The sequence below is a fragment of the Mirounga leonina genome, unplaced genomic scaffold (genome assembly GCF_011800145.1).
Source record: "Mirounga leonina isolate KUSES-001 unplaced genomic scaffold, KU_Mleo_1.0 Mir_204, whole genome shotgun sequence".
In the NCBI taxonomy this organism is placed as follows: Eukaryota; Metazoa; Chordata; class Mammalia; order Carnivora; family Phocidae; genus Mirounga; species Mirounga leonina.
Window position 1 is genome coordinate 148,148 of NW_023270513.1, and position 21,063 is coordinate 169,210.

Below are 21,063 nucleotides of genomic sequence, written 5' to 3' on the forward strand. Positions count from 1 at the left end.
TGAAGCCTCTCTCCAAATTATTCTCTCCATACTTTCATTTGGATTATACCAAGATTTCATTAATGTGAACAGAAGAGAATATACTCTATAGTAAATAGAAAAATATGCTTAGGTGGGTAGCAGCAGGTGGCTGAGAATAGGGTTTAATTGAAAAAGGGAGCTAGGGTTTAATTGAAAAAGGAGGAAATATCAACCTCCGAGTTGCTTGTGAACAGTGATATAAAGGAAGAAAGGGATGGAATATGGCATATGTGAAACAAAAAGGCCATTTTGCATATAGAGAAATTCTAGCAACATTTCAAAGAATAAAGAGGCTTGGCTCATATACTACTTGCCCACATTCTAAATATTCTCAGAGAGAAACTAGAAGTATCATTAACCTGGGAAAACACTGATTCCATATTTGTCTGAGTTCAGCTTTGCACCCCATCAATTTTTAAACCGATATGTATTGTGGCAGAAATGGAACTCTTATTTATTTGCAATGGAACTGTCATAACACTATTTGAGGAGTGCCCAGTAGTATTTTAGAATACTTTATAAGCTGTTTGAAGCTCTTTCTCTTTATTTTTTTTTTAAATACAAGAGGCTGTACATATTTAATATATACAACTTGGTGAGTTTGGAGATAAATGAAACCATCACCACAGTCTATGCAGAAACACATCCATCACCTCTAAAACTTTTCTGTGGCCCTCTTTATTCATTATTATTTTTTTTGTGATAAGAACTATTAACACAAGATCTACCATCTTAGAACATTTTTAAGTCTGCAATACAGTATTGTTAACTACAGCTTTATGCTGTACAGCAGATCTCTAGGACATAATTATCTTGCATAACTTAGAATTTTATACCATTTGATTAATTAAGCTCTTTCTCTTTAAAAGCAGGGAACCGCAAATTATCCCAATATGCTTGGATACCACTGGCTTGGAATTTGCTGGAATTTTAGAAATTTGTGTCTCATGTTCAAGGTTCATAAATAGTCTTCATTGCTAAAACGAGTCCTGACCAACAAATGACATCATTGCTACTTTAGAGAAATTGCCCCAGAATAAATTCAGAGTGACCAAATTCAAACACCGCCAACACTCTGGTTCATGTCTTACCTTTGGTCTCAATGACATTGATGCACTTCCTAACAAACTTGAACCCCACTTCATTCAGCTCCACTGTTTCAAACAAAGGAAAACAGAGTTAGATCCTGCTATAACAAGCTTTACCTACCAAACATTTATTGATCATGCTAAGAGACTGCAGTGAGAGAATAAGGGGTATGGTTTTTCATCTCCAATACCCTTAAATAGAAAGATCTTTTTTTTTTTTTTAGAGGAAAAATAGAGTTTTTACTCTTACAACACAAAATGCTTTTAGTGATTCCATTGTATTATGTTTGTTTTAGACATGAGCAACATCAAACATGAAATGTTAGGGTGGAGATGCACATAATTTCTATCATGTGTTTAGAACAAGAAAGATATAATGTTCTTCTCTATATTACTATTACTATCCACACCATAAGCTAAGATAAAGTGACTTCCTTATTTCAATAAGTAGACATATTAAAAAAATAGGTCTGAATTTTATTCCACAGAGGAATCAATAAACACACTTGCATCAATATTACATATTATTGATGATAGTATTAACTGTGATTAGGACAGCTAGCAGTTTGTAATGTCAATAGATCATAAATTTGACTCACTTTCTTCCTGTTTTGTTATGGGGCTGTGGTAGATCTACAAAAAAAAGAGAAAGAAAAAGCCATGGCTATTGGGAATCACTATAGGTAAGTATGGCGAATAATACTAAATCTCTTTCCCCAGATAGTCCATCAAAACCATTAGCGACTCTAAAGCTTTAATAAGATGAAAAGTGGGCTAAACAGAATGATCTTTGCCTAGGTCCCTAGAAAACACTTGGATTAACAATCTCTGAAGACTACAGCAGATTCCAAGTAGCTCACTGCAGCCTACCCATCTTAGAGATTTACTTATGTAAAGCTTGGAGAATTTTTCTGATGGAGCAAGAGAGCATGAGAGAAAAGAAATAGTTTTCTAATGGATATATGGCTAATGGGCATTGATGGTAAAATGTAAATGTTCCCAATACCAACCTCCTACCCCAAAGGCTAACTAATGGGTGTTTCTCTGTAGAAAAGCAAGTGTCCAACTGAAAGAGATCCATGCATTGATCAAGATTTGTCTGAGTCATATTGAAGTACACACTATGATAGCTGTGTGAGAAACCAAAGAGGAGATCCTTGACGAAGTCTAGTCCAGGCTCCACCTCTACCTCATTATGAAATCTCAGGCATGTCCTTTTCATTCTCTACACTTCAAAATTCAGATCTCTAAAATGATCAGGATTGGAGTAGATGTCCCTTGAAGTCCTGATCTTCTTTGACACTTTAAACAAAGGCATGTATACTATGTATAAGATTAGTGAATTGGGGTGTTTAGTGAAGCAGCAACAATAATAATGTGAAACTGCAGGAAATAAGCCTTCTATATGGCACCTGTTAGTCTGCTTTAACAATCTCTCCTTTTAAAAGAAAATTATCTGCATCTGTGTGTATGCCCAGGGATATTTCAATGAGGGAGATTTCTATGCTGACCAGCCCTTGCTGCCAATTTTATAAACAAGGTATTTTTGGGGGCGTCTGGGTGGCTCAGTCGTTAAGCGTCTGCCTTTGGCTCAGGTCATGATCCCAGGATCCTGGGATCAAGCCCTGCATCGGGCTCCCTGCTCAGTGGGAAGCCTGCTTCTCCCTCTCCCTCTGCAGCTCCCTCTGCTTGTTCTCTCTCTCTCTGTGTCAAATAAATAAATAAAACCTTTTAAAAAATTAATAAAAATAAAAGGAAACTGAGGCTTATTCAGTTATGACAATTATTTTCCATCTTTCTATATGAACACATATGCTGTATAAACTGAAAAAAGGCTTAATTTTCTTTCTTAAGAGGATCTTGTGGGCACAGCTGCATCATCTAACACTGCAGCAAGAAGCTGAGAAACCTGGATTCTAGGCCCAGCTGTTATGCCTTTTCTGAGAGTAAGCCCAGAGAAGTCCCTCACCCTCTGGAACTCAAATTGCCTTGCTTTTTAAGCAAGAAATATCAAGTCAACAATTCCTTCTAGCTCTAAAATTTTGAGTCTGACAATCTGACTATTTAATTGTCCTAGACCCACTGGTACCACTCAGGGCACTCACACTGGATTATGGTGCTGAGGTTTCTCTAGTTTCCTGAGGTAACTTACGGGTTCTTTTCCATCCATAGCCTCCATCCATAGCCTTCTGTTAGCTTCTGAAAGGGCCTGCAAAGTGATGGTTCCTGGCCTAAGGGGAAAAAGAGGACAAGTTAAAAGTAGAAAACTCACCTGAGAAAATGAAGTCTTGTGATCTAGGGTCCCTCTCAGCCCTGGGAGGTGTCACACTGAGCAGGCACATAGAGAATTCCAATTTTTCAAAATCTCTTTTACTCAAAAAAACAATGAAACATTTAGAGAGCAGTAACTTTGGGAACCCTAGGGGAGATGGTATCTTGGCAGCCTCATGCCAGGGTCAGGCAAGGAAATAGGAAGGTAGATGCCAAGACACCTCACCATAATACACACTTAAATTGGCTCCATTGTACTTGAGACAAACTGTGGCTTTCTTTGCCTTTCTCTCTTGGAAGCCAGCAGTTTGGTCTTGGCTCTAGGAGTAAGCATGTTCAGCATGGGCACATTCATCCATCCCTGCCCCCCCCGCAAAAATGGCTTTCCTACCTCCCCCATCTATGATGTCCAAAGAGTATTTCCAGCTGGAGAGAATTCAACAACATGCACGCTGGCTCAGCACAGGGAGGAGGCCTTTTGGCTGACTTAAGCAATCTTATGACTAAATAATAACAGTTACTGAATGCTCATTAGGTACCAGGTTCTGTTCTAAGTACTTTATAGGTATAAATTCATGTAATCTACCCAGGAACCTATAAAGCAGGTACCATATAGGAATCCCTATTTTACAGAAGGGGAACTGAGGCACCGAGTTGTTCCCTAAGTTCACACAGTGGGTAAGTAGAGAGCCAGGATTTAACTTTAGGAATTCTGGTCCAACAGCCATGTTCTTTCTTAACCACCATGCTACAAGGCCTTTTCTCCATCAGAGATGGCCTCAAACCCATTTTTTTTTTCTATTTACTTGTAGGCTACCTATAGCCAGAGATACTCCAAGTTGGTATACTCTGTATGGTCTTTTTAGACTTTCACAACCAAACTGAGAATTTTCAGATTGACCATATTATTGCAGATATAAAGTCTCCTTGCATTATCTGTATATCTGCACCATTATGAGAAACTGGTTCCTCTTAACTCCTTCTGTTAAGACCTCTCTCAGAGTCATGGAATGGTAAGAACAATGACAAGAGAGTTCAGAGAGCCTGGAAAAGTAACTGGGTCTCTATGGGCCTCAGTTTCTTTATCCATAACAGTGTTGGACCAGATGAGCTGGGAGGTCCCTTCCAGTTTTGATACCATGGGATGCCTATTTGACTTTCCATCTTTTACTCCATTAAAGTACATCTTAAAAAGGAAAACCCCCAAATGATCGTTAAGACAAAATCAACTGAAAACCAGGACTTGGCTTTGGGCACTGGATTCTTTCAAGTTTACTCTAACAAATAACCAACTTTTTGGATATATCACATGGGGCTAGAAAGTCTAGAAATCTTTGTAAAGACAGCTAGCCAGCTGAATCCTGAAGCCAGAGGAAGAACAAGGAAATGGGCAACAGATATAAAAGCAGACAGTACAGACCAGATATGACATTAAACACATTCTGGAACTTCCCTATCTAGGAAATGAAAAATCCAGTGCGTGTCCTCTCTTAACCCTACAGAGAGGCCGAAAGAATGAATAAGTGACTATTCAAGAAGCATTTGAAGATTCTTGGGTGCCACAGAAAGTCAAATTCACAGAATAATATTTATAAGAACTGGATGACAAAGTAGAAAGAACATTGACTTCTAGTCCAGGATCTTCCGTTGACTATCTTTATGACCTTAGGCAAATCCCTGCCCTTCCTGAGGCCCCAGTCACTCATCCAGAACAAAAAGACATATATTGCATATGTGCAGTACAGTGCAATGGTTAAGAGTGTGGGTTTGAAGACTAGAATTCCTGGATTTGGATCCTGGCTCTACCATTTGCTATGTTACCTAAGTTGCTTAATTTCTCTCTGTCTCCTTGTCTTCCTTTGTGAAATTGGGATAACACCCCATACCTCAGGGAACTGAGTGAGGATTAAAGGAAATTATACTCTTCAAGGGCTGAGAATAGTGCCTGGTACATAGGCCAATGTTAGCAGTTGTTGTTAGGTTATTATTATTATTATTATTATTATTATTATTATTGCACTTCAAGTTCTATGAGCTATAAGCCTGTGGTTTCAAATATTGGCAGCAAATCTAATTATTTACTTTTTTAAAGATTTTATCTATTTTATAAAATAGAGAGAGAGAGCACAAGCAGGGGGAGCGGCAGGCAGAGGGAGAAGGAGAAGCAGGCTTCCTGCTGAGCGAGGAGCCCAATGCGGGGCTCGATCCCAGGACCCCAGGATCATGACCCGAGCCAAAGGCAGAGGCTTAACCAATTGAGCCACCGAGGCACCATGGCAGCAAAACTAATTAAAAAAAATAGTTACCCTCGATTCCTGAGAGAGTAAAAGGGACTCAAAGAGTCCTTAGCTCTCTGTGCTGCAGGGACATGAGTATGGGTGACTGATGCTTGCTGGGAATGCTGACTTTGTTTCTTCTATCAGATTTACTAGCCAGGAAAGCAGATGCCACACTCCTCAGAAAACCTCATGTGCACAGAGGTACCTCAGCACCTGTTCATTATTATACTTGACCCTTTATTTCACAGCATGTTTATTCTCCTTATAAGACAATGGAACAAAATTAAAAAAAAAACAACAACATGGACTTTGGAGACCTACAAACGAGTGTTTGTGCTCAGCCTTGCCACTGTATGACTTTGGGCAAGTAACTTAACATATTCAAATCTCAGTCCCCGCACCAGTAAAATGGGGGAGGGGGATTAAGTGAGTGAATGTTTTTTAAGAGCCTAATATGTGGTAACTAAAATCACAGACACACCAAAACTTTAATTCCTGGGTTCTAGTCTCAGAATTCCTCAGTGTTATGGGGTGGGAAAATACATTTAAAAATAAACACCAAATTCAGTACCTATCATGAGCCATGTATAGCACTAGGTGCAAGATATATGATGATAAACGGGTCCCAGCACATAATCTCAGGGCCAAATTGTCTGCAACTGCTTTAAGTCTACGGGGATATTATTTGCAAATAGCTTGCAAATTTAAGCTGAAAAGGGAACCACAATGAAACTAGACACAGAAAATTTTAATTTCTTTTAAGCACTGTGATGCTGCAGAGCGAGAGACAATAAAGGTTCATGAAAGAGAAGCCACAGCCAATAGTCATTTTTTGCAGTAAACAGGAGTATAGTTCCCCCTTCCAACTAGGCCTGAAGCTGTTGGAAAAATGAGGGACAGCTGCATGGTTACCAGTAACAATGTTTACCATCACAACCATCTTTGGTCAGGACCATCCATTTCTAACAAAGTGGATTAACAAACAGAATTTCAAATGGGGAAAAGGACTTTTTACTTATTTCCAGACTAAAAAATAAATAAATAAAAGCCCTCATCTCTTAGTATAATCTTTATGATTCCAGTCATTGATAGTTTAGTTCATATGATATTGTAATTCAACCTTTAAGTCCCTTTCTAGGAATCTGACTGTTTTGTTAAATTCTATTCTACTATGTGGTACCTAACACATAGAAATAATAGACCGAAATAACATATAGGAATATTCATTCACTGAATTTTGGATCAACCTCTCAACTACACAATATGCGTTTCTCCAAAGTAACCCCAAATGCTCTCATTTTAAAATTTCAAGGTTAAATTCACCTCTGATAAAAGTGCCCAGTTCCAGAAAACAAAAAGAGGGTACTGGAGAGAAACAAATACAACAAAGTACAAAGTTTGAAAGCCTTAGCTGAAATCAGAAAGTTGATAATCAAACTATTTCCAGTATACCTGCAAAGTAGGGGAAGTCTGTATCATGTTTCCACCAAGTGGGGAAAAAAAGACTCCCCAATACCACTACCATCTTCCATCCTTTCTATCTCCCCTTAAAAATGTGTTTTAATTCACTTGTTCTTGTATATTATATTAGGAGATAAAAGAATGAGTTTTGCTGAATGGGAGAAGATACTTGCAAATGACATCACGGATAAAGGGCTAGTATCCAAAATCCATAAAGAACTCATCAAACTCAACACCCAAAAACCAAATAATCCAGTTAAGAAATGGGCAGAAGACCTGAATAGACATTTTTCCATCGAAGACATATATACAGATGGCCAACAGACACATGAAAAGATGCTCAACATCACTATCATCAGGGAAATGTAAATCAAACCCACAATGAAATACCACCTCACACCTGTCAGAATGGCTAAAATTAACAACACAGGAAACAACATGTATTGGCAAGGATGTCGAGAAAGGGGAACCCTCTTACATTGCTGGTGGGAATGCAAATTGATGCAGCCACTCTGGAAAACAGTATGAAGGTTCCTCAAAAAGTTAAAAATAGAGCTACCCTATGATCCAGCAATTATACTCCTAGGTATTTACCCAAAGGATACAAAAATACCAATGTGAAGGAATACATGCACCCTCGTGTTTATAGCAGCATTATCAACAATAGCCAAATTATGGAAAGAGCCCAAGTGTTCATCGACTGATGAATGGATAAAGAAGATCTAGTGTACACACACACACACACACACACACAGAGGAATATTACCCGGCCATGAAAAAGAATGAGACCTTGCCATCTGCAACAACGTGGATTGAGCTAGAATATATTATGCTAAGTGAAATAATTCAGTCAGAGAAAGACAAATACCATATGATTTCACTCATGTGGAATTTAAGAAGCAAAGCTATTGAACATAGGGGAAAAAAAGAGAGGCAAACCAGGAAACAGACTCTTAACTATAGAGAACAAACTGGGGTTGCTGGTGGGGTGGTGGGGGGTGGGTTAAATGGGTGATGGGCATTAAGGAGGGCACTTGTGATGATGAGCTCTGGGTGTTGTATGTAAGTGATGAATCACTAAATTCGACTCCTGAAACTAATATCATACTATATGTTAACTAACTGGAATTTAAATAAAAACTTGATACCAAAAAAAAAAAAAAAGAAAAAAAAAGAATGAGTTTTGTTATGCTGTCTTTGCAGCATCACCAAACGTTGACCGTTGCAGCATATCTGATAGCAAATTAAATCCTAGGAATGACTTATTCTGCCTAGAGCAGGTGAGGCAAAGCTGGCTGAAGTTCCCACAGGGAAAACCAGCTCTGGGCCAGGTCTAACAGGGATTCCTGTGACTAGCAGCCAGAAGAGCCAAAACAATGATGTCAAGAACAGATTTGCTCATTTTCATCACAAGAGAGGACAGAGGAAAATAAAAGATCTACTCAGGCTCAGCACCTGGCACATGAGAACATTACCAGTTCATACCAGCACAGCTTACCTTTCATTAGTTTCTATATCAAAACAGAACCTTTTGTCGATAGACTCTGTCTTCCTCCTCACGCAGTACTTCAGGGTTAAGTCCAAAGGCCCCTGATACAAGAGAAGGATTAATAGCCAATTTGAAAAGAAAATGCACAGAAGCTTCTTCTGCCTCCTGCAGTAGCCTCAGCCACTTGGAAGGCATCTGTCAGGGCAGCAGAAGTAATGTTTAGCCTCACTGAGAATCTTGTCCCTTCAAACAGTATTTGCAGCAGATGGTTTCTTCTTGCTCCAATAATTAATGGTTGAGACCAGGACAAAATGCTCAGGGTAGGTCAGTACTGTTTTCCAAGCACGGTAGATTAAATAGGAAGCTCATTATACATAATATAAGGGGAATGTAGGACAAATGGGTTGACCAAATGGCATTAAGTGTATTGAATAAAATTTTCATAAAACTTCCAGGTTGGGAGTGGCTTTATGCGACCCTCCTTCTATTAAATTGGCAGATGGAGGACGGGAGAGAAACATTTTCATTCCCCACCTCCAGACTCTTCAGGAAGACAGGAATCACAAAAGCAATCTCTCCAAAGATAGGGCAGGAGTAGAGAAAATGAGCAAATTTATATATTACTCAAAGTTCCATTTGATATTTCATATATGCAGAACAGTGTAGCCCACCTTAGTCTTATGGGCACTTAATAAGGCCACTGAAGTCCACTGTGTCCACAGATTAAAATTTCCAAATCCCACATTGTTCAGTTTCCCTCTATTATCTCAACAGAGACAATGTGGTATAGGAAAGAGAAGTAAGATTGATCAATTACCTACTATTTGCCACACATTATGCTAGGTATCTTTATTTATTTTTTTTTAAGATTTTATTTATTTATTTGAGAGAGAGAGAATGAGAGAGAACACATGAGAGGGGGGAGGGTCAGAGGGAGAAGCAGACTCCCTGCCGAGCAGGGAGCCCGATGTGGGACTTGATCCAGGGACTCCAGGATCATGACCTGAGCCAAAGGCAGTCGCCTAACCAACTGAGCCACCCAGGCGCCCTTGCTAGGTATCTTTAAATCAACTTTCTTCATAACAACCCTTAGAAAGAAGTGAAGCTCAGAGAGGTAAAATGGCTTACCCAAAGTCACCCGAGTCGGTACAGTAGATATAGTAATAAACTAGGAAGTTTAAAACCTGGGCTTTGTCTCAGTTATGCCATTTACTAGCTTACAATCCAGGGCAAACCGTTTTCCTCTCTGAATCTTAACTTCACAATCTATTAAATGGGGAAAATGCTAACCACCTAGCTGCCAGAAATTCAGAAACACTTCCCAAGTGCCAGGTCTGGGTCTAAGTACTATGCCATCCAAACTGGTCCATACAGTTGATCCAACTGATCAAACAATACTTCTTTTTGCATTTTATTTTTTTATTATGTTCAATTAGCCAATATATAATACATCATTAGTTTTTGATGCAGTGTTCAACAATTCATTAGTTGCACACAATACTTCTTTCTTATTGGCACACTCAACCCCCCTTCAGGCCTATCCTTTTGCTGTTCCTACAGTATAAAAACTCAACTCTAATTTCATCCTTCAATCTGCCTTCTTTACCCCAATACTGAGGGTATCAAGAATTACTAGGCTTTCAAGAAGACAGTAACTAACAGCATTATATACTCACCCCCCCTCTTTAAACTCTCAACTCCCTCAGAGTCAAAGGCATCATAGCTCAGGGGCCTAGGCCCTGTCTATTACTCCAGGTTACCTCTAGCCACCCCCATCTGTTTTATGCTTCATCCATGCAAAAGTGCTCTCATTTCACACATGTCATAACTCTCATGATTCCATAACTGTAAATAATGTTTCCTCCACCTGCAATGACTTTATCTATATTCTTGGTCTGGCTAAACTCTTAATTGTTCTACAAATTGCAGTTCAGCTTTCATTTCCTCCAATATTCTTCCCCAATCCCATACACTGCTCACTATGTGTTTTGTGCATTCTATTAAAACTTCCTGGTTTCATGCCTTATTTCCCCAATTGACTGAGAACTCAAGGGCGTGGGCAGCATCTTATTTATCTTTATATCTCTAGGGTCTAGGAAAGAGTTAGTGCCCAAGAAATTTTTATGAACTACAATATCATTCTTGCCATTTTTCTGATGAGGAAAATGATACTGAGTAACATTACATAATTTACTTGGGGTCAAAAAGCTACTAGGCCACAGAGCTAGGATTTAAACCCAGCTGTTGAAAGTCCATAAAAATACAGCACTCTTTCCTCTTACCACAACTGCCTGACAGGGAGATGATGGGGATCTTCTAAAACATAATTTGGGAAGCTAATCTGTAAAATGAGCAGCACAACACAAGTGGAAGTTGATAGGCTGAACTAGTAGGTAACACTGGTAAGTACCATAGTCAGAGAGAGGGCTAATTCCGCCACCTTCAAATTGAACTATTAATACTTGACAGGGCTACTGGGAAAGTAAATGAGGCACATGCCAAAAAGTGTCCAGCTCAGTGCCTGGTACACAGTAGATGTTCAATAAATAGTGGATTTTATGGTGTTGTTATAGTCACACTTACTTGTATTAATTTACCTTTCTAAAATGCAAACCAGTAATAGGAACTGAGAGAACTGACAAGAAGAAATTATTTCCAACTTCATTTTAGGGAAATTCAAGTTACTACTTTACCTTCCCTTCCTTCTAAATAGAGAAACAAGTTCCTCTTTCCACTCCATAAGGAATCCCATATTAAAACCGCTTAGGCTGACACTATTGCAACTTTACAAGCAGCCACTCAATGAAAAGGGAAGAAGGAAAGAAAAACTAAAAGGAGAGCTTGTGCTCATCTCGTAGGAGGATATGAAAGTAGTATGTCTGCTTCTGTCTTGAGCTTTGTAGTAGGTGCCTGAGCAGGAGAGAAAGGGCCTAAATCAGCTTACTTTAAAGTCTGGGACTGGGAAAGTAATGTGTGTAGGAGAAGAAAAGGAAGAAACTACAGGACAGTGCTTATAAGCACTAGCCAGTAAAATACATAGCTAAGTTCTGACAGAAATGGAAAAAATTCTGTGATAGAGCACAGGATAAATTTATTGAAACCACATTGAAAGGTACTTTGGCAATTAACAGACTGGAAACTAATAAGAGTTTTGGAGTCAGGAATGAGTAAACCCATAGAGAAGCATGGATGAGGGTTCTGGAGACGCCATTTGGTACACTTCATTAGAGGTGCATTCCATCTCCAATACACGTTAAAAGCCGAGTGACAAAATTTTTGGCTAAAGACAAAAAAGGCAGTTTTCTATAGCCTGACACCAAATTTCAGTCCTCTCTAATTCTCTGTGAACAAGCCACACAAAAGAGATCTTCCATGGAAAGCACCAGCAATGGAGACAAATTGGTCCAATTTTTCTCCAAATTTCTGCCTACCAAATTGGGTCTTCTCGCACCACCAAGGTTCAGTGCTAACAAATGAACCCTGTTGGACTTGTAAACAATTTGTAAATAATAGAAATCCTTAAAATCATGCCTTAAGACCCAGTCTGAGAGACAATTTAAGGTACACACTAAACTACTTTTAGAATATGAACAGTCTATCTATCAGCTTTTATCTTAATAAACCCTTGAGAGAGAGAGAGAATTTCCAAAGCCTCTACAAAGATAGGCGAAAGTGAGATTGACAGAATAACATTTTTTGGCTGTGTGGTCATATATATAGTATAGTACAGTAAGTACAGTATAGTATGTAATATATAAGATTAGGTTCTTCCAGGTAAGTATCTTCTTAGTGTGTTAAACTCATCTTGACATTTTAGGGGATAGGGAAGGTTTGGAGGACAGAAGAAGTATTACCTGCTTAAATATATCCGAACATTACATAGAATATGGGGTATAGGTTATTCCAACTTTAGGAAACAGACATACTTTTCTAAAAAAGGAATTTTGGAAAATGATATTTTAAACACTAGCTATTTAAAGGAATCCTAAGAATCCTAAGAAGTAGGACTTCTTAAAAGCAGGTCACACTATCTTCCTGCAATTCATCCATATTCTTGCAAATTTTCTTGTACAATGGACAAGCACTTGTAATAATTCAATGATCTGAGAAAGTCAAGCACTTTCAGAAGGCTTGACATAATTAATAGATATATTTCACTCAACTGAGTAGTATCTGGCCCAATGCAAACTTAGGTCAAGAGGAACACACAGAGTCATGGCTTCACATGACAGTGATGGACTTGATTCTTTGACACTAAGTCAAAATATACTCTTTTCTGAGATGCAGTCACAGATGCATTTCAAAAAAATATGGCACACAAAAGAACTGACCTGTTTAGCACCTGGCTTCTGCTCCATAGGTGTCATGGTGAGCGTTTTGGTCTCCTTCTCATACTGGCAGTAATATTTCACCCAGGATATTCCCAAAGCCCCTACAATGATAGGCAAAAGTCAGCTGACAGACTATATCCATTGGGCTATATGGTCAATACACTCCTAAGATGGAAGTGCTATAGTCTGCTCTTCATAGTCATAGGGCTTCAGATCTAGCTCTAACCTTCCCCTGAACTCCAACCCTGTGGGCTATCGACCCACAGCACATATAGAGATCCTAATCCTCATCAAATGCTTTCCACATTTGCTCTAGCTTGCTCCAAATAGCTTTTCTTGCCATGTCCCTTCTAAATGCTTCTACTGTTCATCCTATTGTATGAGTTGGAAAGATCTGTAATCTTCTGCTTCTTCTTCCCTGTAACCTGTCCCATTTGATTGGTGGTTGGGTTCTGCTCATTCTTTTCCCCACATGTCTCTCCTTCAGCTGCTTCCTCCTCTCCATCCCTTTTAGAACTGAATTAGTTCAGGGCCCTATTGCTGAATTACTTGTAATGTTTTATGATCTACTTCAAACAAAATAAAAATTCACCATTTCACTAATTAATTATGACAGTGGCCTTCTCTCTGATTTCCCCCATTTCTGATCACTCCTTTCTAGTCCATTCTCCATTCTTTAGTTAAAGGAATTTTTTTTAAATATTTATTTCTCTTTATATAATTTTTCTTATAAATCATGCATGGCTTTCCCACTGTCTCTAAACTCAGGTTGGCCCACAAGACCCTTCATAATATGATCATATTTACCTTTCCTACTTTGTCTTTTGCCACCCTCTATGATCCTGTCTCATTGAATTACTTTCACTTACCAAATAAATAGGTGGCCATATATTTTTAGTCCAAATTCAATACATACTTAAGAGTGAATGGGTCACTATTAATAATTACATCAGGATGACAAGTGTAAACCGGGGCTATTCTTGGCAAACTAAGACCCTACAAATAAACTACATCCTCACACACCTTTGTGCCTGAGTAGCATGCAATGGTGTATAACTGGAGTTTTTCTTTCCCCCTTTTTTTGCCTATCAAACTTCCACTCATAATTCAAGTCCTAATTCAAACATTGCTTCCTCAGTGAAGCCCTTAGATACATGCCCCAAATGCAGTACTCAACACATTTCCTTATAATTCTTGATATAGTTGTCTGCCTTCCTCATCAGACTATGAACTTCTTGGAGGCAAAACCAAGATCGGTTCATTTTTTTAAAATCCCCAATGCACTGCATATTGTCTGGCAAAAAGTATGCTCGATAAACATTCAACTGAATAGCAACGTCATATCCATTTGACAAATTAGAAAACTGGGGCACAGGAGGACCATGTAGCTAGTTGATATTACAGCCAAGATTACAAAATCATTATTCCCACATCTTTTATAATACAGTAGTAGTTCTCAACCAAGGGCAATTTTGCCAAAGAGATATTTGGCAATGTCTGGAGACATTTTAGATTGTCACACCTATAGAGTGCTATTAGAATAAAGTGAGGACAGGCCATAGATGCTGCTAAATACCCTATAATGTACATGATCCCCCAGCCCAAAATGTCAGTTGCACTGAGATTGAGAAATTCTGCAATGCAGAGTTGAAGAGATAAACCTGAAAGGTGGAAGAACATATCTTTGAAAACCACCAAAAGTTAATTTCTCTAAGAGAAGAAAAGATGATAATATCATTGCTTAAATGCCATGCTTTGTGAATTGCGGTAGTTTTTGCCACTGGTAACATCTGAATAGCCTCTTTTGCCTCTTCTTCTCAGGTATAATAATTCTGGGCAGAGCCGAAATCACAGGCTTTGGGAGCACTGGGTCATAGTTCATAAGGAAAATCAAAGAGCACATACAGATTTTCATAATGTAATTTAGGAAGCAGGAAGGCTTAAATGCTCTGCAATATTCAGTGAATGGATAAGTTAACCCGTGGTCCTTGGTTAGCAATGAACAACTGTCTTGCTCACTGAAATCACAATGGTTGTTGTTTAGTGCTTTAAGAGCAAACATGTGCTCCTAAGACAGTGGAAGGTATAGGGTGTAGTGACAGAAGCAAAGGTTTTGGCATTTCACAGAACTGAGTTTACTCTTAGGCTTGCTACTTGACAGTTGGGTAACTTTCTCTTTTTTTTTTGCCTTTTTTTTTTATTATGTTCAATTAGCCAACATATAGTTGGGTAACTTTCAACTAGTGATCTCTCTAAGCCTCCATGGCCTCAAGGAAAATGCGTATGATAAGCGCTTTTAAAGACTAAATGAGATAGTATATTTAAAGCACTTAGCACCATGCCTGGTACATAGTAGGTGTAATAAATATTATTTTTCTGCCTCCTTTCCCCTACCTCCTTTTTTTCCCCAGTCACAGTCATCAGAAGGATTAAACAATTAACAATCCCCATTTTGAATCACAGAGAAAAACCTTAGATCTTATCAACCCAAAGTCTTTGGAAGACAAATCCTTAACCTCCCCCTCCAATTTCTCCTTCCTTTTCTTTTTTTCACTATTCCCAGACTCTTCTCCAAAGAGGTGTAGTTGTCAGGGGTCTGTAAACAATATGGGTGCCTGGAGTTTGGAGAAGCCAAGTGGCAGTAGGTGCTAGCCTACTGAAACCCAGTGGGTATCCTTGTATTCCCACACACATTTCTCTTGTGTATAGAGATAGCCTTCGATGGTAGGCTGTCCTGGAAGTTTGCATGTCTGGGGAGCTTCCTTCATCCTTTTCTTAAGTTCTTCCATCTCTTCCCGGGTACTGGAGAAATGATTTCTTGTCTGTGAAGATATTATCATTGTCATTATTATCATTATCACCATCATTATTAAAAAGCACTTATTGGTCACAGATCCAGTGCAGAATTTTCTTGGTTTGCATATTATGTTACAACATAGCAAAAAAAAAATGTAGAATAACATAGTGACTAGAAAACAATTTTATGGAGTCTAACAGTGCTAAAGACTAAAAGGGAAACAGAAACATAAATAGCAATATAAACACAAAAACACATCTGGGAGAATTTTTATTCTAGGGAATCACATAAGCCAATAAATAAGAGTTCTTAGAATTCTGAGCACTAGACTGAACTCTGCTTTACAGGATGGGAAACTGTAAAGAAGGTTTCCAAAGATAATATTATCATGGCAACTTCTAAGCTCTGCCTCAAGTAAAGTTACTGCCTACTTGACTCTGAATCAAATTCAGGCTATTAGGATAAAATACATGACAAGGTGCTATCTTTGAAGACAGGTCAATAGAAAAGTTATGTTTTCATTTTCATGAATAACAAAAGCTAATGGTGAGAAGAAATCTATTTAAAACTACACAACTAAAACACAACAGCAAAACACTGTTTGAAATGTGAGTATGAAAATCACTAGAGATAGGTCCTTAGTGTCCAGCCTCAAGACTGTTACATCAGTCAAAAAGGTGATCTGAACTACCTTATCTTGTTGGGCCCACTCTATTGATTATCCTGTGAATGAGTTCATCATATACACAGATACAAAGCATTGTTATTAAATTCATACTTTTCAAGTTCTATTTGGAGGAAGATTCAAATGATTAACCTGGTAATAGGAATATTTTATAAATCCATAGAAGTCAGGGGCTCTCACATTCTGGTGAAGGTGAGTACCCAGAAAGAGAGAAACAAAACAACTCTAAGTCAGGATCCTCCTAAACAACCAGGTGAGGTTTACTTCCACTAGCAACCTTATTACCAGCCTTTTTCATATAAAAATACAGATTTTATGCAATGCAACAACTAGTCCACAGTCACTATCTCAGTGATACCTTCTCTAACTGTGCCAAGCAGTCAAATGTTCCACTTTCTGTGCTTCCTTCAAATTTTTGGTCTTAACACTATCGAAACGCTTATCACAAGGAATTATGATGTGTTCCAGTGTTTATGTCTCTTTCCTGTTCCCTGAGGAAAGAAAAACTAACATACTTCATTATGGTATGTCCATGTCTGGCACAGAGTATATATTATATCCATAACCATTCATTAAATGTGGGTTAAATAAACAAATGAGAAAAAATATATATGTTACAAAGATGGGAAGGTGGTGCCTATGGCCATCTACAAAAACCAGCATGGGCAAGAAGATGAATAAAACCTTTATATATAATTTATTTAACTCTAGTAATTAATGAGAAAAGGAAGAGAGGGGAAAATGGGCATTCATGGTCATAAAACTCACAAGTGCCTTGACTGACCAACATAGAAGTAGCATAAGATCTGTGCTTAAACAAGCCCATAGCTGGGTTCTGATCTGAGAGGGATGCAGTAAATTAGCAACATTTAATATTTATTGGATAAACAGAGGTGTCAGTGGGTGGAAGGGTAGGTTTGAACAACAATAAGCCTCAAAAACTGGTAAGAGTTGAAACCGGAAGAGCAAGCACACTAAAATATTTATGATCCACACAAGAATGTCCTGACAAATTGGCTAGAATGCAATAAGCTGGGATTTCAAGGTCAAGGTCATTGGGACTGAAATACAATTGGAATGCAGGGACAGGTGAAGAAACCCACATGCAAACTCACATTCTGCAAACTGAGCTGGAGCTGCTGTTTGTATGGGAGAAAATCCTGTGTGAGCTCCACAGTCAAGCTGTTGGAAATGAAGAGACTATGAAGAAAGGCCAACACCTAGGGAAAATGTGTAAAAATAACTTTATCACCAGTACCTTCTCATTACCAAATAAAGGAAAAAGAAACATGGAAAAGAAATTCCACATACCGAGCACAGTGTTAAAAGTAATCGTGAAAACACAAACAGGTCTACACATAGCTATTCTTTTATTAAACATTTACATGGAACTTAGTTCCAGACTATAAGAACTACTAAAAATGTATTCATTGAGATCCTTTCCAGATAGCATACAAAACCATTCATAGTTTGGACCATATGGGAATAGACTGTGTATTTTCTCTCTATATCCTCAGAATTGGCACAGAGTAGGTACTCAGTATTTGTTGAATAAATAGATAAGTGAATAAATGAGTAAAGTAAGATTCTGTACCTTAATGAAGACTGCCCTAATGCTAAAAGATTCAAAGAGTGTGAGCCCATTTTCAAATTAGAAATGTTTCAGAGTGGTTCCAGAATAAGACATACAAATGATCAATAAAATTTTTTTAATGTTCCAAATATTCAACCTCATTAATAATTAAATACACAGAAATAAAAACAATGAAAATATGATTTAATCTATGAAATACAAACCTTTAAACAATAACGCTCAATTCTGGCAATAGTGAAGTGTAATAATAGGAAGTAGTAATAACTGCTCTATTCTTTTTAGAAAATAAGCAGGTAGGTATATGTAAATATGCACACAGATATACCATATGCATATACACATGCATATATTATAAATATAAACACAAACTATATATATGTATATATATATAAACATGTAACAACTATGTACATACACACAAGTATATATATGTGTCTGTGTGTATATATATATACACACACACAGGTGGGTGTGTGTACCACATATATTATCATATACAAAATCTTTCTGTTTCTCCTCCAAGCTTTCTCATCTCAGGAAATGACACTACCACCCACTCAATCAAGCCAGAAAGTAAAGAATCATCCTTGATTTCTCTTCCACTCACATATCAATCCAAATCCTATCAGTTTTTCCACCAAAATATATTTCTAATCCAGACATTCTTTTCTGTTTCCACTTTCACCACCCTAACCCAAACCAACATCTTTTCTTGCCTAGACTGCTGTAGTAGCCTCCTATTTGGTTTCCTTACTTCCACTTCTGTTCTTTTCCAAGCCATTGTCCACACAACAAAATCAGCTCATGTCATATCTAGCTTAACACTTATCAGTGGTTTCCCACTACACTTAGACTAATATCCAAACTCTTTACTGTGATTACAAGTCCTATGCCTTCCTATCATACACTTTTCTATCGCCTGTATCTAAAGGCACTAATCTTTTCATCCCTCAGGCATACATTCTTTCCTAACTTAAGGACCATGCACATGTGTTTTTCTGTGTTTTAATATTATTTCCCCATTATTCATGTGGCCTCATCCTCTCTTTCTTCAGAACTTAAGTGATACTTTCAGAGTTCCTCTTTGACCACTTCATCTAAAGTAGTTGCCCATTCTTGTTATTTGTTTTAGCCCTTATCATAACTTACAATTAGTTTTATTTATGTGTATCCTTCTTTCCCTTCTGTCTACCCAGTAAGAGTGTAGTCTTCATAAAGACAGAAACAGAGTCTGTCTTATTCACTGTAGAATACCCAGTGTTTAGCACAGTGCCTGACATATAACAGAAGCTCAATTATTTTTTGTATAAATGAATAAACACTTGGCTGCACACACATATATATACAGATATATAAAAATGTGAGGACAGATACACATGTACAAAGGTATACATGCTCATGTGCAAAACATATACATGTGTACACAGACCTGCACACAGGTGTACATACACCCACATCTACAAGTACAAAGACACATATAAATAGAGAAAGAAATATAATAGATACACAGAAAATCTGGAAGGAAAATGCCAAAATATTAACAGTGATTATCTCTGTATGGGGAATTTGTTATTTTTGTTTTTCTTATAATTGTTTTCTAGCTTTTCTGCACCAAGAGTTAAAATTCAACATAGTTGTCAAATCAAAGCATACCTCTTTTATAGTCAAGGAGATGTAAGTAGAAAAAAATAAAGAAGATAGAAGTAAAAATAGTACAATAGGAAGTCATTGAGTACAAGGGACATGAGCTCCTAGAACACTGACTGGCATATGATAGGCACTTTAGAAGATTTATGAAAGCATGAGAGCAAGGAAGGGAAGAGAACAAGGTAAAAGGAAGGGTGACAGAGAAATCAAAGGAGGGAGAAAAGGAGAAAGGAAGCAAAAAAAGAGAAGGAAAGAAAAATCATAGCTGGGGGAAAGAAAATGGGAGAGGAAAAAAGGTGGGGGAGGGGAGGTAAGGAAGAGAGATAAAATATTATTAGTAAGAGAGCAAGAGTAACCCAAGCTAGTGTGTTTATTTTCTTGATATTCATTATTAGGCATTAAATATCCTTCACCATCTTTGAAATTTCAATTTTATGGTCAAAGTAATCTACATTAACCTGGCATTTGGTAAATATTTTTAGACTATTCATCAACAGATAGAACTTACTGGCTCCACAATGTTGAACTTCTTGGACTCCTGAACTTCCTGGATTTGATAAACATAATCAAGGGAGGACTCAAAGAAATTGTGCCTCTCCTTGTCCACCTGGAGGTCTGCCTGTAGAAGAAGAGTGGCAAATGTCACATAACAGCATAATCATTTATGCAAGTCACTGCTTAGGGACTCAACAGAATGCTAGAGCTAGGGGAGAATTTAGCCATCAAGTAATGATCTTAATTCTTTTATTTTACACACATAGAATTATAAATCAAGAAATAAAAAGTGATCAATGTGAAACTTCTGGTTTCTGGTCCAACGATTAAAAAGCTTGAAAGCTATCTCACCCATCCTCACAAGATAAATGATAAACAAGTTGAAAATGAACAACTCCCCTTGGAAACAACAGAAAACTGAAGTCAGAGGGAAAACAGTTGTCTCAAATATTGGATAGAGAGTTGAAAATGGAGAATCGGAGCTTACCAGAGCAGAAGCCCAGAAGCAGAAACCTGTTACTGCAGACAATATCAGACTATCAGTTATTTAAGAATAATTCTCAGGGCCCTTGGGTGGCTCACTCAGTTAAGCATCTGACCCTTGCTTTCAGCTCAGGGCTGTGATATCGAGCCCCACATCAGGATCCAAGCTCAGCGGAGAGTCTGCTTGAGAGTCTCTCTCTTCCTCAGCCCCTGCCACACCCCACACTCATCTCTCTCTCTCTCTCAAATATTTTTTTAAAAAGAATACCTCTCTAAGGAAATCCAAAGACAACGGGGAAAACAGAAAGAAAAATACCAGAGGAAATTCTGGCTTCTGAGAACAATAGCTAGAATAAACCAAGCATAGTCTAACAGCAAACTAAGCACAGCTTAACTCCTAGTTACATAAACATAAAGCCTCA

At 38.0% G+C, this 21,063-nt stretch overlaps 1 protein-coding gene across 1 annotated transcript in view; it reads right to left on the minus strand.

Annotated features, from left to right (window-relative positions):
* Positions 1-21,063, minus strand: part of OPHN1 (oligophrenin 1) — a gene marked incomplete at its 3' end in the record, with an annotated part of 473,440 nt that overhangs the window by 137,887 nt on the left and 314,490 nt on the right. The window contains exons 7-14 of the mRNA XM_035028614.1: positions 20,172-20,282; positions 17,538-17,642; positions 15,633-15,762; positions 12,941-13,041; positions 8,619-8,710; positions 3,262-3,340; positions 1,709-1,742; positions 1,113-1,175 (exon numbers count right to left, since the gene is read on the minus strand). Of these exons, the coding sequence (XP_034884505.1) occupies positions 1,113-1,175; positions 1,709-1,742; positions 3,262-3,340; positions 8,619-8,710; positions 12,941-13,041; positions 15,633-15,762; positions 17,538-17,642; positions 20,172-20,282 (715 nt within the window). The remainder of the gene's footprint in view (positions 1-1,112; positions 1,176-1,708; positions 1,743-3,261; positions 3,341-8,618; positions 8,711-12,940; positions 13,042-15,632; positions 15,763-17,537; positions 17,643-20,171; positions 20,283-21,063) is intronic.